The sequence below is a fragment of the Oncorhynchus masou genome, chromosome 25 (assembly GCF_036934945.1).
Source record: "Oncorhynchus masou masou isolate Uvic2021 chromosome 25, UVic_Omas_1.1, whole genome shotgun sequence".
Lineage (NCBI taxonomy): Eukaryota > Metazoa > Chordata > Actinopteri > Salmoniformes > Salmonidae > Oncorhynchus > Oncorhynchus masou.
The window spans coordinates 5831046-5850050 of NC_088236.1; the positions used below are offsets into that span (position 1 = coordinate 5831046).

Here is a 19005-nt window from a genome sequence, read left to right on the forward strand (position 1 = left end):
ATTCTTCACAAAAAAATAGTTTTATATCTTTGTTTGAAGCCTGAAATGTGGCAAAAGGTCGCAAAGTTCAAGGGGGCCGAATACTTTCGCAAGGCACTGTATATCTTTTTGGAACTTTTGAAGCGCAATAAAATCACAGTATCGTATCGCAATACATATCGTATCAATGCATATCGTATCAGTGCATATCGTATCAGTGCATATCGTATCAATGCATATCGTATCAATACATATCGTATCAGTGCATATCGTATCAATGCATATCGTATCAATGCATATCGTATCAATACATATCCTATCAATGCATATCGTATCAATGCATATCGTATCAGTGCATATCGATACATATCATATCAATACATATCGTATCAGAACAAAAGTATTGTATTGTGAGGTCCCTGGCAATTCCCCAGCCCTAATTCCATTTGAGGAAGATCCAAATTCATAATAATACATTTTTCGGCCACGTTCACGCAGAATGCCCTGATAATCATGGAAGAAGTTTCATTGCTGGTATTTTTTGCATTTAGCTTAGTACATTTCCTCACAGCAACAATAATGGATATATGTGTGTCTTTATCCCGACAGTGTATTCTACACTGTAGCCACAGTAAACAACTACAGTACTAGTCAAACGTTTGGACACAGGTACTCAATCAAGGATGCCAGGAGAATGCCAAAGCTGTCATCAAGGCAAAGGGTGGCTACTTTAAAGAATCTCAAATATATAAAATATAAAAAAATTTTTTTTTTTTTTTTAACACTTTTTTTTTTGGTTACGACATGACTCCATGTGTGTTATTTCATAGTTTGTAGGTCTTCACTATTATTCTACAATGTAGAAAATAAAGAAAAACCCTTGAATGAATATGTATCCAAACTTTTGACCAGTACTGTATATCAGGGATGTGGAACTTTGATAGGGGGGGGGCACAACAAATCTGAACTCCTCTTGAGGGGCCACAGTGTGTGTACCCACATGCAGTCAGATCCGGCCATAGTCTTTTAGGGGACCTAAGTGAAATTTTGTTGGGTGCCAAAAATGTGTCTTCGTTCTTACGGACTCTCCCCTCTCACGGCCTCTCCTCTCTCAGGGCCTCTCCTCTCTCAGGGCCTCTCACGGCCTCTCCTCTCTCACGGCCTCCCCTCTCACGGCCTCTCCCCTCTCAGGGCCTCTCCTCTCTCAGGGCCTCTCCTCTCTCAGGGCCTCTCCTCTCTCAGGGCCTCTCCTCTCTCAGGGACTCTCTTCTCTCAGGGCATCTCTTCTCTCAGGGCCACTCCTCTCTCACGGCCACTCCCCTCTCACGGCCACTCCCCTCTCACGGCCTCTCCCCTCTCAGGGCCTCTCCCCTCTCAGGGCCTCTCCCCTCTCAGGGCCTCTCCCCTCTCAGGGCCTCTCTTCTCTCACGGCCTCTCTTCTCTCACGGCCTCTCTTCTCTCACGGACACTCTTCACTTACGCCTCTCCCCTCTCAGGGCCTCTCCCCTCTTAGGACCTCTCCCCTCTTAGGGCCTATCCTCTCACAGGGCCTCTCCTCTCACAGGGCCTCTCCTCTCACAGGGCCTCTCCTCTCACAGGGCCTCTCCTCTCACAGGGCCTCTCCTCTCACAGGGCCTCTCCTCTCACAGGGCATCTCATCTCTTAGGGCCTCTCCTCTCTTACGTTCTACAAGTGAACAATACATTTTTAATTCAATAGATTAAATAAAAAAAATTGTTCAAAGCACATCCTGGAAAGGTCCAGTAAAATGAAATAGAGTCCTTTTCCTCCTCCCTCCTCAGGGCTGGCTTTGGCCGGACGAAGCCGCTCAAGATGAACATGGTGAAGAGGATCATGGGTAGGCCGCGGCAGGAGGAGTGTAGCCCGCAAGACAATGCACTTGGCCTCATGCACCTCAGACGCCTCTTCTCAGAGCTCTGCCACCCTCCACGTCACATGACCCAGAAGGAGCAGGAGGAGAAACTCTACATGATGCTGCCCGTCTTCAACAGGGTGAGTAGGGGTTATGGTTGGTTGGTTGGTTGGTTGGTTGTTTGATTGATTGGAGAAACTCTACATGATGCTGCCCGTCTTCAACAGGGTGAGTAGGGGTTATGGTTGGTTGGTTGGTTGGTTGGTTGGTTGGTTGATTGGAGGAGAAACTCTACATGATGCTGCCCGTCTTCAACAGGGTGAGTAGGGGTTATGGTTGGTTGGTTGGTTGGTTGGTTGGTTGATTGGAGGAGAAACTACATGATGCTGCCCGTCTTCAACAGGGTGAGTAGGGGTTATCGTTGGTTGGTTGGTTGGTTGGTTGGTTGGTTGGTTGGTTGGAGGACAAGCTCTACATGATGCTGCCCGTTTTCAACATGGTGAGAGTCAAACTCAGTGCTTGGTGGCTTGGCTTGCATCTCACTCAATAGATCTCTGTGAAGGTTAAGTTCATGTGTTAAACTTAGTGATGTGAATTAGAGAGAAGAAAGCAGAGATACACATGAAGTCTACCGCACTTGTCTACGGAGCAGCAAGAGGAACTGCCCCTCCCTACCTTCAGGCTATACTCAAACACTACACCCCAACCCGAGCACTCTGTTCTGCCACCTCAGGTCTCCAACCCCTACCCTCCAACTCCAACCCCTACCCTCCAACCCCTACCCTCCAACCCCTACCCTCCAACCCCTACCCTCTAACCCCTACCCTCCAACTCCAACCCCTACCCTCCAACCCCTACCCTCCAACCCCTACCCTCCAACCCAACCCCTACCCTCCAACCCCTACCCTCCAACTCCAATCCCTACCCTCCAACTCCAATCCCTACCCTCCAACTCCAACCCCTACCCTCCAACCCCTACCCTCCAACCCCTACCCTCCAACCCAGACCCTACACTCCAACCCCTACACTCCAACCCCTACACTCCAACCCCTACACTCCAACCCCTACACTCCAACCCCTACACTCCAACCCCTACACTCCAACCCCTACACTCCAGACCCTACCCTCCAGACCCTACCCTCCAGACCCTACACTCCAACCCCTACACTCCAACCCCTACACTCCAACCCCTACACTCCAACCCCTACACTCCAACCCCTACACTCCAACCCCTACACTCCAACCCCTACACTCCAATCCCTACACTCCAGACCCTACACTCCAACCCCTACCCTCCAGACCCTACCCTCCAACCCCTACCCTCCAACCCCTACCCTCCAACCCCTACACTCCAACCCCTACACTCCAACCCCTACACTCCAACCCCTACACTCCAACCCCTACACTCCAACCCCTACCCTCCAGACCCTACACTCTCAACCCTACACTCCAACCCCTAAACTCCAACCCCTACACTCCAACTCTAACCCCTACCCTCCAACTCCAACCCCTACCCTCCAACCCCTACCCTCCAACCCCTACCCTCCAACCCCTACCCTCCAACCCCTACCCTCCAACCCCTACCCTCCAACCCCTACCCTCCAACCCCTACCCTCCAACTCCAACCCCTACCCTCCAACCCCTACCCTCCAACCCCTACCCTCCAGACCCTACACTCCAACCCCTACACTCTCAACCCCTACACTCCAGACCCTACCCTCCAGACCCTACCCTCCAGACCCTACACTCCAACCCCTACACTCCAACCCCTACACTCCAACCCCTACACTCCAACCCCTACACTCCAATCCCTACACTCCAATCCCTACACTCCAGACCCTACACTCCAACCCCTACCCTCCAGACCCTACCCTCCAGACCCTACCCTCCAACCCCTACCCTCCAACCCCTACACTCCAACCCCTACACTCCAACCCCTACACTCCAACCCCTACACTCCAACCCCTACACTCCAACCCCTACACTCCAACCCCTACCCTCCAGACCCTACACTCTCAACCCTACACTCCAACCCCTAAACTCCAACCCCTACACTCCAACCCCTACACTCCAACCCCTACACTCCAACCCCTACCCTCCAGACCCTACACTCTCAACCCTACACTCCAACCCCTAAACTCCAACCCCTACACTCCAACTCTAACCCCTACCCTCCAACTCCAACCCCTACCCTCCAACTCCAACCCCTACCCTCCAACCCCTACCCCTACCCTCCAACCCCTACCCTCCAACCCCTACCCTCCAACCCCTACCCTCCAACCCCTACCCTCCAACTCCAACCCCTACCCTCCAGACCCTACACTCCAACCCCTACACTCTCAACCCTACACTCCAACCCCTACCCTCCAACCCCTACCCTCCAACCCCTACCCTCCAACCCCTACCCTCCAACTCCAACCCCTACCCTCCAACCCCTACCCTCCAACCCCTACCCTCCAACCCCTACCCTCCAACCCCTACCCTCCAACTCCAACCCCTACCCTCCAACCCCTACCCTCCAACCCCTACCCTCCAGACCCTACACTCCAACCCCTACACTCTCAACCCCTACACTCCAGACCCTACCCTCCAGACCCTACCCTCCAGACCCTACACTCCAACCCCTACACTCCAACCCCTACACTCCAACCCCTACACTCCAACCCCTACACTCCAACCCCTACACTCCAATCCCTACACTCCAATCCCTACACTCCAGACCCTACACTCCAACCCCTACCCTCCAGACCCTACCCTCCAGACCCTACCCTCCAACCCCTACCCTCCAACCCCTACACTCCAACCCCTACACTCCAACCCCTACACTCCAACCCCTACACTCCAACCCCTACACTCCAACCCCTACACTCCAACCCCTACCCTCCAGACCCTACACTCTCAACCCTACACTCCAACCCCTACACTCCAACCCCTACACTCCAACCCCTACACTCCAACCCCTACACTCCAACCCCTACCCTCCAGACCCTACACTCTCAACCCTACACTCCAACCCCTAAACTCCAACCCCTACACTCCAACTCTAACCCCTACCCTCCAACTCCAACCCCTACCCTCCAACTCCAACCCCTACCCTCCAACCCCTACCCCTACCCTCCAACCCCTACCCTCCAACCCCTACCCTCCAACCCCTACCCTCCAACCCCTACCCTCCAACTCCAACCCCTACCCTCCAGACCCTACACTCCAACCCCTACACTCTCAACCCTACACTCCAACCCCTACCCTCCAACCCCTACCCTCCAACCCCTACCCTCCAACCCCTACCCTCCAACTCCAACCCCTACCCTCCAACCCCTACCCTCCAGACCCTACACTCCAACCCCTACACTCTCAACCCCTACACTCCAACCCCTACACTCTCAACCCTACACTCCAACCCCTAAACTCCAACCTCTACACTCCAACTCTAACCCCTACCCTCCAACTCTAACCCCTACCCTCCAACTCCAACCCCTACCCTCCAACTCCAACCCCTACCCTCCAACCCCTACCCTCCAACCCCTACCCTCCAACCCCTACCCTCCAACCCCTACCCTCCAACCCCTACCCTCCAACTCCAACCCCTACCCTCCAGACCCTACACTCTCAACCCTACACTCTCAACCCTACACTCTCAACCCCTACACTCTCAACCCCTACACTCTCAACCCCTACACTCTCAACCCCTACACTCTCAACCCCTACACTCTCAACCCCTACACTCCAGACCCTACACTCTCAACCCCTACACTCTCAACCCTACACTCTCAACCCCTACACTCTCAACCCCTACACTCTCAACCCCTACACTCTCAACCCTACACTCTCAACCCCTACACTCTCAACCCCTACACTCTCAACCCCTACACTCCAGATCCTACACTCTCAACCCCTACACTCCAACCCCTACACTCCAGACCCTACACTCCACTACAAGACCATGGTTCATGCCTACGGAGCAGCAAGAGGAACTGCCCCTCCCTACCTTCAGGCTATGCTCAAACACTACACCCCAACCCAACACTCTGTTCTGCCACCTCAGGTGTCCTGGCCCTCAGAGGTGCTGTTGGAGGGCTGCTGCCGCTCAGCCCAATCAGAGCTCTTCTCTGTCCTGGCACCCCAATGATGGAACCAGTTTCCCCCTGAAGCTAGAACAGCAGAGACCTTGGCCATCTTCCCGAGACCATCTGAAACCCTACCTCTTCAAAGAGTATCTTAAATAATCCCACAGCACCCTGCCCCCCCCCCCAAAAAAAAATATATATTGTGAACTAAAACTCAATTCTGGACTTCTCTCTCCCCACTAGCGCTGACTTTGCTGATAGCTACTTTGAGGAAAGATTTCCTGGCACTAACCACCTTTTTAAATCCATAGTTTCTATGTGAGTAAAGTCTTAACGTGTAAAAAATAAATCACGACCCGCTGTAATGGAAACAGGAAGTTTCGGTCATTTTTTTTTATAAATTCCGTCAGATCATTTGTGATCTTTTTTTTTTTGTGCCTGTAAAATGAATGATGTAAGAAATAGCCTGTATGAACCTAAATGGCAAATATTGATTTAATAATAATGTCATATCAAAGTCACGGGATCACATGATGTCTGGTCCACCCACTACAAAAGCATGCAGTTCTATTCGGCTACAGATGAAATAAGTTGGGATGAACTTCACCGGGTGGTGAAAGAGCACAGTGATTATTAACTTGATGCTCCTTTCCAATAAATGTCGAAGGGTCTGATTCTGGTGGCTTGATGATCAATGTTTGACCGCCGTTTTGACAAATACAAATATTCTCGCTCTTAATAATCTCTTCATGTATTGTAGACTAACCTACCCGCAGAGCCTACCCCCCAGCCCGTAGAGCCTACCCCCCCGCAGAGCCTATCCCCCCATCCCGTAGAGCCTACCCCCCCACAGAGCCTACCCCCCCACCCCGCAGAGCCTACCCCCCAACCCGTAGAGCCTACCCCCCCCCCAGAGCCTACCCCCCAGCCCACAGAGTCTACCCCCACCCCACAGAGCCTACCCCCCAGCCCACAGAGTCTACCCCCACCCCCCAACCCGTAGAGCCTACCCCCCCCCACAGAGCCCACAGAGTCTACCCCCCACCCCACAGAGCCTACCCCCCCACCCCGCAGAGCATACCCCCCAACCCGTAGAGCCTACCCCCCACCCCACAGAGTCTACCCCCACCCTCCCAACCCGTAGAGCCTACCCCCCCCCCCCCCCCACAGAGCCCACAGAGTCTACCCCCCACCCCGCAGAGTCTACCCCCCAACCCGCAGAGCCTACCCCCCCCAGCCCACAGAGTCTACCCCCCCACACCACAGAGCCAACCTCCCCCAACCCGCAGAGCCTGTCCCCCACCCCGCAGAGCCTACCCCCCAACCCGCAGAGCCTACCAATGCACTTGTCATCACGCACATCATTATGTCATCACATCTTTATTCTCAACAATTCAGTTTGGTGGAAACGCACCACTGTTTGGAAAATGTGGATATTTTCTTTATGCAGATTTGAGAATATTTGCATAAATCTGTCACCAATTGAATGGATCCCTAGCTGCTGAACCCCTAGCTACTGGAACTCCAAGCTACTGGAACTCCTAGCTTCTGAACCCCTAGCTTCTGAACCCCTAGCTTCTGAACCCCAAGCAGCTACGGAACCCAAGCTTCTAAAACCCAAGCTTCTGAACTCTTAGCTAGTGAACCCTTAGCTACTGAACCCCTAGCTACTGACTGTGATGTTTGGTTGTTCCACCGAGCTATCTTTAGATGGATGCACTACCTTTAAGTCTCTCTGGATAAGAGCATCTGCTAAATGACTAGAATGTATAACATGTAGGTGGGCCTTGGTGTGTGTCCATGTGTGACTGTTCAAATCACATTATATCTGGCAGATGTGCCAAATACAAATGCTTACTTAACCAACAATGCAGTTTAAGAAAATACCCCCCAAATATGTAAGAGATGAGAATAACAGCAGTAAATAGTGAGACTATATACAGGGGGTACCGGTACAGAGTCAATGTGGAGACTATATACAGGGGGTACCGGTACAGAGTCAATGTGGTGGCTATATACAGGGGGTACCGGTACAGAGTCAATGTGGAGGCTATATACAGGGTGTTACGGTACAATGTGGAGGCTATATACAGGGTGTTATGGTACAGAGTCAATGTGGAGGCTATATACAGGGTGTTATGGTACAGAGTCAATGTGGAGACTATATACAGGGTATTACAGTACAGAGTCAATGTGGAGGCTATATACAGGGGGTACTGGTACAGAGTCAATGTGGAGGCTATATACAGGGGGTACCGGTACAGAGTCAATGTGGAGGCTATATACAGGGGGTACTGGTACAGAGTCAATGTGGAGGCTATATACAGGGGGTACCGGTACAGAGTCAATGTGGAGGCTATATACAAGGGGTACCAGTGTGGAGGCTATATACAGGGTGTTACTGTACAGAGTCAATGTGGAGGCTGTATACAAGGGGTACCGGTACAGAGACAATGTGGAGGCTATATACAGGGGGTACCGGTACAGAGTCAATGTGGAGGCTATATACAGGGTGTACTGGTACAGAGTCAGTGTGGAGGCTAAATACAGGGGGTACCGGTACAGAGACAATGTGGAGGCTATATACAGGGGGTACCAGTGTGGAGGCTATATACAGGGGGTACTGGTACAGAGTCAATGTGGAGGCTATATACAGCGGGTACCGGTACAATGTGGAGGCTATATACAGGGGGTACCGGTACAGAGTCAATGTGGAGGCTATATACAGGGGGTACCGGTACAGAGTCAATGTGGAGGCTATATACAGGGGGCACCGGTACAGAGTCAATGTGGATACTATATACAGGGGTTACCGGTACAGAGTCAATGTGGAGGCTATATACAGGGTGTTACGGTACAATGTGGAGGCTATATACAGGTAGTACTGGTACAGAGTCAATGTGGGTGTCTATATACAGGGGGTACCGGTACAGAGTCAATGTGGAGGCTATATACAGGGTACTACGGTACAGAGTCAATGTGGAGGCTATATACAGGGTGTTACGGTACAATGTGGGTGTCTATATACAGGGGGTACCGGTACAGAGTCAATGTGGAGGCTATATACAGGTACTACTGGTACAGAGTCAATGTGGAGGCTATATACGGGGGGTACTGGTACAGAGTCAATGTGGAGGCTATATACAGGGGGTACCAGTACAGAGTCAATGTGGAGGCTATATACAGGGTGTTACGGTACAGAGTCAATGTGGAGGCTATATACAGGGGGTACCGGTACAAAGTCAATGTGGAGGCTATATACAGGGTACTACGGTACAGAGTCAATGTGGAGGCTATATACAGGGGGTACTGGTACAGAGTCAATGTGGAGGCTATATACAAGGGGTACCGGTACAGAGTCAATGTGGAGGCTATATACAAGGGGTACCGGTACAGAGTCAATGTGGAGACTATATACAGGGGTACCGGTACAATGTGGAGGCTATATACAGGGTGTTACGGTACAATGTGGAGGCTATATACAGGGTGTTACGGTACAATGTGGAGGCTATATACAGGGTGTTACGGTACAGAGTCAATGCGGAGACTATATACAGGGGGTACCGGTACAGAGTCAACGTGGAGACTATATACAGGGGGTACCGGTACAGAGTCAACGTGGAGGCTATATACAGGAGGTACCGGTACAGAGTCAATGTGGAGGCTATATACAGGGGGTACCGGTACAGAGTCAATGCGGAGACTATATACAGGGGGTACCGGTACAGAGTCAATGTGGAGGCTATATACAGGGGGTACCGGTACAGAGTCAATGCGGAGACTATATACAGGGGGTACCGGTACAGAGTCAACGTGGAGACTATATACAGGGGGTACCGGTACAGAGTCAATGTGGAGGCTATATACAGGGGGTACCGGTACAGAGTCAATGTGGAGGCTATATACAGGAGGTACCGGTACAGAGTCAATGCGGAGACTATATACAGGGGGTACCGGTACAGAGTCAATGCGGAGACTATATACAGGGGGTACCGGTACAGAGTCAACGTGGAGGCTATATACAGGGGGTACCGGTACAGAGTCAATGTGGAGGCTATATATAGGGGGTACCGGTACAGAGTCAATGTGGAGACTATATACAGGGTGTTACGGTACAGAGTCAATGTGGAGGCTATATACAGGGGGTACCAGTACAGAGTCAATGTGGAGGCTATATACAGGGTATTACGGTACAGAGTCAATGTGGAGGCTATATACAGGGTACTACGGTACAGAGTCAATGTGGAGGCTATATACAGGGTGTTATGGTGTTGAGGTAATATGTACATGTAGGTAGAGTTATTAAAGTGACTATGCATAAATAATAAACAGAGAGTAGCAGCAGTGTAAAGGGGGGGGGGACAATGCAAATAGTCTGGGTAGCCATTTGACTAGCTGTTCAGGAGTCTTATGGCTTGGGGGTAAAAGCTGTTTAGAAGCCTCTTGGACCTAGACTTGGTGCTCCGGTACCACTTGCTATGCGGTAGCAGAGAGAACAGTCTATGACTAAGGATGGCTGGAGTCTTTGACAATTTTTAGGGCCTTCCTCTGACTGTTAATCTTTTACCTTTTTTTGCAGGTGTTTGGTAACGCTCCCCCCAGCACCATGACAGAGAAGTTCCAGGACCTCCTCCAGTTCACTACCCAGGTGTCCCGGCTCATGGTCACGGAGATCAGGCGGAGGGCCTCCAACAAGTCCACAGGTCAGTGGATTTTTTTTAACCAGATCGTCCCGTTGAGGTCAGAAGAACTCTTTCCCAAGGGAGGCTACACGTCTGTCTCACTGTTCCCCTAAAAGCATTTTTTTTGGCCTATTTCATGTCGGTCTTAAGTCAACTTTGCTGCAATGTTTTTGACTGCTACAGTCCATTGCGAGGGCTGTTGCTAAGCTGCCACCCCGTACTAATTAAACATACTGTGGGTGGTTAAAGTCTCCTCAATTAAGATCATGTCAGGTTTGTCTGAGCTCAGCAGTTCTTAATCACAGTTTCTGATCTAACGCTACAGCCCTTCACAGCTTCTGATCTAACTCGACAGCCCTTCACAGCTTCTGATCTGACTCTACAGCCCTTCACAGCTTCTGATCTAACTCGACAGCCCTTCACAGCTTCTGATCTGACTCTACAGCCCTTCACAGCTTCTGATCTGACTCTACAGCCCTTCACAGCTTCTGATCTGACTCTACAGCCCTTCACAGCTTCTGATCTGACTCTACAGCCCTTCACAGCTTCTGATCTGACTCTACAGCCCTTCACAGCTTCTGATCTGACTCTACAGCCCTTCACAGCTTCTGATCTTTAGCTACAGCCCTTCAGAGCTTCTGATCTGACGCTGCAGCCCTTCACAGCTTCTGATCTGACTCTACAGCCCTTCACAGCTTCTGATCTAACGCTGCAACCCTTCACAGCTTCTGATCTAACGCTGCAGCCCTTCACAGCTTCTGATCTAACAGTGCAGCCCTTCACAGCTTCTGATCTGACTCTACAGCCCTTCACAGCTTCTGATCTGACTCTACAGCCCTTCACAGCTTCTGATCTGACTCTACAGCCCTTCACAGCTTCTGATCTTTAGCTACAGCCCGTCACAGCTTCTGATCTTTAGCTACAGCCCTTCACAGTTTCTGATCTCACTCTACAGCCCTTCACAGTTTCTGATCTAACTCTACAGCCCTTCACAGCTTCTGATCTGATGCTTCAGCTCGTCAGTATCAGTGGAGCTGTCTTGTTATTCGCCTAGCTAAGATAGGTGTCCAAGCAACAGCTCTAGAGAAACATGACCAAAATACCAACTTATTTATTACCTTGATTCTCACTGCTCAGTGTTGGAGCTCGTAAGCTAGATGGATGAAGTGGCCTCTCGTGATGATTTATACACCTGTTTTGGGTGAAATGTGGACCTAACTGACAGAGAAGGAGTGAGGGATGGAGTGAGGGATGGAGTGAGGGATGGAGTGAGGGAAAAGAGAACTGGCTTATGATCAGAGGGATGGATAGAGTAAAGCTGTCACTCAGCTTGACCATCCTTTGATATACTATATGACCAAAAGTATGTGAACACCTGTTCGTGGGAACATTTCATTGCTGCTATAACAGCCTCCACTCTTCTGGGAAGGCTTTCCACTAGATGTTGGAACATTGCTGCTATAACAGCCTCCACTCTTCTGGGAAGGCTTTCCACTAGATGTTGGAACATTGCTGCTATAACAGCCTCTACACCTTAGGGAAGGCTTTCCACTAGATGTTGGAACATTGCTGCTACAACAGCCTCCACTCTTCTGGGAAGGCTTTCCACTAGATGTAGGAACATTGCTGCTATAACAGCCTCCACTCTTCTGGGAAGGCTTTCCACTAGATGTTGGAACATTGCTGCTACAACAGCCTCCACTCTTCTGGGAAGGCTTTCCACTAGATGTTGGAACATTGCTGCTACAACAGCCTCCACTCTTCTGGGAAGGCTTTCCACTAGATGTTGGAACATTGCTGCTATAACAGCCTCCACTCTTCTGGGAAGGCTTTCCACTAGATGTTGGGACATTGCTGCTATAACAGCCTCCACTCTTCTGGGAAGGCTTTCCACTAGATGTTGGAACATTGCTGCTATAACAGCCTCCACTCTTCTGGGAAGGCTTTCCACTAGATGTTGGAACATTGCTGCTATAACAGCCTCCACTCTTCTGGGAAGGCTTTCCACTAGATGTTGGGACATTGCTGCTATAACAGCCTCCACTCTTCTGGGAAGGCTTTCCACTAGATGATGGAACATTGCTACTATAACAGCCTCCACTCTTCTGGGAAGGCTTTCCACTAGATGTTGGAACATTGCTACTATAACAGCCTCCACACCTTAGGGAAGGCTTTCCACTAGATGTTGGAACATTGCTGCTATAACAGCCTCTTCTCTTCTGGGAAGGCTTTCCACTAGATGTTGGAACATTGCTGCTATAACAGCCTCCACTCTTCTGGGAAGGCTTTCCACTAGATGTTGGGACATTGCTGCTATAACAGCCTCCACTCTTCTGGGAAGGCTTTCCACTAGATGTTGGAACATTGCTGCTATAACAGCCTCTACACCTTAGGGAAGGCTTTCCACTAGATGTTGGAACATTGCTGCTATAACAGCCTCTACACCTTAGGGAAGGCTTTCCACTAGATGTTGGAACATTGCTGCTATAACAGCCTCCACTCTTCAGGGAAGGCTTTCCACTAGATGTTGGAACATTGCTGATATAACAGCCTCCACTCTTCTGGGAAGGCTTTCCACTAGATGTTGGAACATTGCTGAGGGGGACTTGTTTCCATTCAGTCATAAGAGCATTAGTGATGTCGGGCACTGATGTTGTTGGGCGATTAGGTCTGGCTCGCTGTCGGCGTTTAAATTCATCCCACAGGTGTTCGATGGGGTTGAGGTCAGGGCCCTGTGCAGGCCAGTCAAGTTCTTCCACACTGATCTTGATAAACCATTTCTGTATGGACCTCGCTTTGTGCACGGGGGCATTGTCATGATGGAACCCACTGCTCCTAGGCCGTCATTGAAAATAAGAATTTGTTCTTAACTGACTTGCCTACAAGCTGTTCGTTCATGATTCCCCTGTATGAAGACAGAATGGGAAGCTGTTCGTTCATGATTCCCCTGTATGAAGACAGAATGGGAAGCTGTTCGTTCATGACTCCCCCTGTATGAAGACAGAATGGGAAGCTGTTCGTTCATGATTCCCCCTGTATGAAGCCAGAATGGGAAGCTGTTCGTTCATGACTCCCCCTGTATGAAGCCAGAATGGGAAGCTCTCCAGGTCAGTGGGTTGTCAGTTCTCTCTCCAGGTCAGTGTGTTGTCAGTTCTCTCTCCAGGTCAGTGTGTCGTCAGTTCTCTCTCCAGGTCAGTGTGTCGTCAGTTCTCTCTCCAGGTCAGTGGGTTGTCAGTTCTCTCTCCAGGTCAGTGGGTCATCAGTTCTCTCTCCAGGTCAGTGGGTTGTCAGTTCTCTCTCCAGGTCAGTGGGTTGTCAGTTCTCTCTCCAGGTCAGTGTGTTGTCAGTTCTCTCTCCAGGTCAGTGTGTTGTCAGTTCTCTCTCCAGGTCAGTGGGTCGTCTGTTCTCTCTCCAGGTCAGTGGGTTGTCAGTTCTCTCTCCAGGTCAGTGTGTTGTCAGTTCTCTCTCCAGGTCAGTGTGTTGTCAGTTCTCTCTCCAGGTCAGTGTGTTGTCAGTTCTCTCTCCAGGTCAGTGGGTTATCAGTTCTCTCGCCAGGTCAGTGGGTTGTCAGTTCTCTCTCCAGGTCAGTGGGTTGTCAGTTCTCTCTCCAGGTCAGTGGGTTGTCAGTTCTCTCTCCAGCTCAGTGGGTTGTCAGTTCTCTCTCCAGGTCAGTGGGTTATCAGTTCTCTCTCCAGGTCAGTGGGTTGTCAGTTCTCTCTCCAGGTCAGTGGGTTGTCATTTCTCTCTCCAGGTCAGTGTGTGTTATCAAAGCTTTGACTGGGGTATGCCTTCCTTTGACGGACGACCAGCTCTAGAGGAAACCGCTAGATACACACACACACATACATATACACACACACACACACACATACATATACACACACATACATATACACACACACACACACATATACACACACATACACACACCGCCGAATGTAAGGAATTCTTGCTCTCTCTGCCACCTGCTCTAAGACTTTTTGAATTACATTATGCTACACATCTGTAGCTCATTCTCTGTCTATGACCAACGTGTGTGTGTTCTCTCCACAGAGGCAGCCAGTACTATGACCAACGTGTGTGTGTGTTCTCTCCACAGAGGCAGCCAGTACTATGACCAACGCGTGTGTGTGTTCTCTCCACAGAGGCAGCCAGTACTATGACCAACGCGTGTGTGTGTTCTCTCCACAGAGGCAGCCAGTACTATGACCAACGTGTGTGTGTTCTCTCCACAGAGGCAGCCAGTACTATGACCAACGTGTGTGTGTTCTCTCCACAGAGGCAGCCAGATCTATGACCAACGTGTGTGTGTTCTCTCCACAGAGGCAGCCAGTAGAGCCATCGTCCAGTTCCTGGAGGTGAACCACAGTGAAGAGGCGTCACGTGGCTGGATGCTACTGACCACCATCAACCTGCTAGCATCCTCCGGACAGGTGGGTGGTACCGGACAGCTGTGTGTGTGTTTCTGAACTGAGCGTGTTTCTGTGTGTATCTCCTAGGCTTGGGCGGTATACCGACAGTATGGTTTTCAATATGGGGGGGGGGTGGTTCAGGGCTCCAGATCAGGGCTCCAGCTATGCATTTGGTTTGCTAACTTGCAATCTAGGTTGCTAGCTTGCAATATCAAGTTTCTTGGTTTACAGCAGAGACCATCCATCCCTTCCTGGATCAAGATCGCTGCTGTCTAAATTGTTTTGTGCGTAATTTATTTTTTATTTTTTAAAGTTATTAATTACGTATGGAAAGAAATTGCGCCCCTGATAATACCATATCCCCTGGTATGGTACAGGAACACTAGGAAAATCTGGATACCAACCGACCTTATTATCACCCAGTGTGCAATGCAAATAATAAAACATTTCATTTGCACTTTTCATCATAGAGTTAATAGATAAAATCTATGTAAAAAAATAAAATAAATTCGGCATCCATTTTGAATCAAGGTAGGTATAATAGCAATAGTGGGCTAGGTGCTAAATCCATTAGGACTAACAGAAGAAAGACAGTCTGTAGAAGTGGATTTTAAGGCCAATTTGTCAATGATAGATTGCCTCACAGATGGTCAGGGAGAGATTTCCATAGGCGACTGGGTGAGGGAGCAGAAGGCTCGGCCCCCCATAGTTCGGAGACGGAGCGGGGAGAGTGCGAGGAGTCTCGCTGGTTGAGATGAGAGCGCTTATGTAGGTGGGCCTCAATCCATTCAAGGCTTTTACATAGAAGCAGTTGGATTTTTGAAGTCAATCCTGTAGTTGACCGCTAGCCAGTTTGGGCAGGATCGGGGTGATGTGGTCAGATTTCTTGGTCCTGGTCAGGACCCTTGCAGCAATGTTCTGGATTAGTTGAAGCCTCTAGTGATTAGTCCGGGAGGCCCCCATGCAGCGTGGTTTCGATCCGAGAGAAGATGGAAGGCGTGGATGAGTTTCTCTGCATCTGGCTGGGAGAGGGACGGTATGACCAAGAAACACAACATGACCAAAAGTATGTGGACACCTGCTTGTCTAACATCTCATTACAAAGTCAATGGGCATTAATATGGAGTTGGTCCCCCCTTTACTGCTATAACAGCCTCCACTCTTCTGGGAAGGCTTTCCACTAGATGTTGGAACATTGCTGCTATAACAGCCTCCACTCTTCTGGGAAGGCTTTCCACTAGATGTTGGAACATTGCTGCTATAACAGCCTCCACTCTTCTGGGAAGGCTTTCCACTAGATGTTGGAACATTGCTGCTATAACAGCCTCCACTCTTCTGGGAAGGCTTTCCACTAGATGTTGGAACATTGCTGCTATAACAGCCTCCACTCTTCTGGGAAGGCTTTCCACTAGATGTTGGAACATTGCTGCTCTAACAGCCTCCACTCTTCTGGGAAGACTTTCCACTAGATGTTGGAACATTGCTGCTCTAACAGCCTCCACTCTTCTGGGAAGACTTTCCACTAGATGTTGGAACATTGCTGCTATAACAACCTCCACTCTTCTGGGAAGGCTTTCCACTAGATGTTGGAACATTGCTGCTATAACAGCCTCCACTCTTCTGGGAAGACTTTCCACTAGATGTTGGAACATTGCTGCAATAACAGCCTCCACTCTTCTGGGAAGGCTTTCCACTAGATGTTGGAACATTGCTGCTATAACAGCCTCCACTTTTCTGGGAAGGCTTTCCACTAGATGTTGGAACATTGCTCCGGGGACTTGCTTCCATTCAGCCACAAGAGCATTAGTGAGGTTGGGCACGGATGTCGTTGGGCGATTAGGTCTGGCTCGCAGTCGGCTTTCCAATTCATCGCAAAGGTGTTTGTTTGGGGTTGAGGTCAGGGCTGTGTGCAGGCCAGTCAAGTTATTCCACACCGATCTTGACAAACCATTTCTGTATGCTTTGTGCAATGGGGCATTGTCATGCTGAAACAGGAAAGGGCCTTCCCCAAACTGTTGCCACAAAGTTGGTAGCACAGAATCATCTAGAATGTCATTATATGCTGTAGCGTTAAGATTTCCCGTCACTGGAACTAAGGAGCCGAACCATGAAAATAGCCAGAGAACATTATTCCTCCTCCACCAAACTTTACAGTTGGCACTATGCATTTGAGCAGGTAGCGTTCTCCTGGCATCCGCCAAACCTCGACTTGTCTGTCAGACTGCCAGATGGTGAAGCGTGATTCATCATTCCAGAGAATGCGTTTCCACTGCTCCAGAGTCCAATGGCGGTGAGCTTTACACCCCTCCAGCCGATGCTTTGCATTGTGCATGGTGATCGTAGGCTTGTGTGCGGCTGCTCGGCCACGGAAATCCATTTCATGAAGCTTTTGACGACCAGTTCTTGTGATGATGTTGCTTCCAGAGGCAGTTTGGAATACTGTAGTGAGTGTTGCAACACAGACGATTTATACACGTTTCAGCATGGTCGTGTTCTGTGAGCTTATGTGGCCTACCACTTCACGGCTGAGCCGTTGTTTCTCCTAGACGTTTCCACTTCACGATAACAGCACTTACAGTTGACCGGGGCAGCTCTAGCAGGGCAGACATTTAATGAACTGACTTGTTGGAAAGGTTGCATCCTATAACGGTGCCACGTTGAACATCACAGAACTCTTCAGTAAGACCGTTCTACTGCCAATGTTTGTCTATGGAGATTGCATGGCTGTGTGATCAATTTTATACACCTGTCCGCAACGGCTGTGGCTGAATCCACATATTTGAAGGGTGTCCACATACTTTTGTGTGTATATACACTGCCTTGCGAAAGTATTCGGCCCCCTTGAACTTTGCGACCTTTTGCCACATTTCAGGCTTCAAACATAAAGATATAAAACTGTATTTTTTTGCGAAGAATCAACAACAAGTGGGACACAATCATGAAGTGGAACGACATTTATTGGATATTTCAAACTTTTTTAAACAAATCAAAAACTGAAAAATTGGGTGTGCTTATTGGTTCTAAACATGTATTTTTCTTGTCTATGCTCATGATCTACTTCCCTGCGCGCAATTTGACAGACAGTTGGTAGTCGGGTCTCTGGAGCCGCCGAGCAGGAGGAGCGTGTATTGATCCTGCTGCAGGACTCATTACTGCCTGCACTAGCAAGTCAAACAAACAACTAAAATGAACGAGTCACTCAGAAAAACAAATCATGACTCTCGAATCAATATAAAGAGTCAATCAAAAAGATCGAATCGTTTGCGAACTGCACATCGCTAGTTATTATTATTATTTTTTTAATAACTTCCTTAAAACTTTCACTGACTTTTAATACACTGTGTTCTTATTTGGGGTTTTAAAGCACAGATAGGACACTTGGAAATGATCTTCCTTAGGCATTATTCATGCAAACATATTTGTCACACGGCATCCGTGAGACTGGAACCGATAATCTCCTGTTCTCTTTCCATGGAATTCGTCCGCTGTGCCATCATGATGGAGCTAGCATGACATGATGTTCTTTACACCTACTAAGATGTTCATTTTAGTCTATTTAAACAGACCCCATTTCAAAGGAAACAAGTACTCATTAAGATCAAGGTGTAACCAATTAGTGGGTGTGGCAAATCCACCTGAACACACTTATTAGCACGATAAGAGTTTTGTTTATGCTGAGAATGGAATGTATATGTTTCTAAATAACTTTGTCACGTTCAGAGAGCGTTCTTAGAATGTTCTTAGAATGTTTTTTTTTTAATGGAATGTTTTCTTAACGCCTTCTTAACACCTTCTTAACGCCTTCTTAACACCTTCTTAACGCCTTCTTAACCCCTTTCAGGACCATTTGAGAACGTGACTAAATATAACCTGTAGGAAACGTTATGCTGAAGTACTGAAATTCCCAACATTTTGTTTCTAAATGATCTTTGAACTATTTGGAGAAGGTTTCTAGAACATTACCAACATTGAAATTAAATGTTTGAACTTTT

At 49.2% G+C, this 19005-nt stretch overlaps 1 protein-coding gene across 1 annotated transcript in view; it reads left to right on the forward strand.

The window, feature by feature from the left end:
* The window catches only part of wdfy3 (WD repeat and FYVE domain containing 3), a 224097-nt gene that overhangs the window by 30085 nt on the left and 175007 nt on the right, over window positions 1-19005 (forward strand). Inside the window, exons 2-4 of the mRNA XM_064936580.1 lie at window positions 1782-1992; window positions 10499-10622; window positions 14925-15034. Coding sequence (XP_064792652.1) covers window positions 1782-1992; window positions 10499-10622; window positions 14925-15034 — 445 coding nt within the window. The remainder of the gene's footprint in view (window positions 1-1781; window positions 1993-10498; window positions 10623-14924; window positions 15035-19005) is intronic.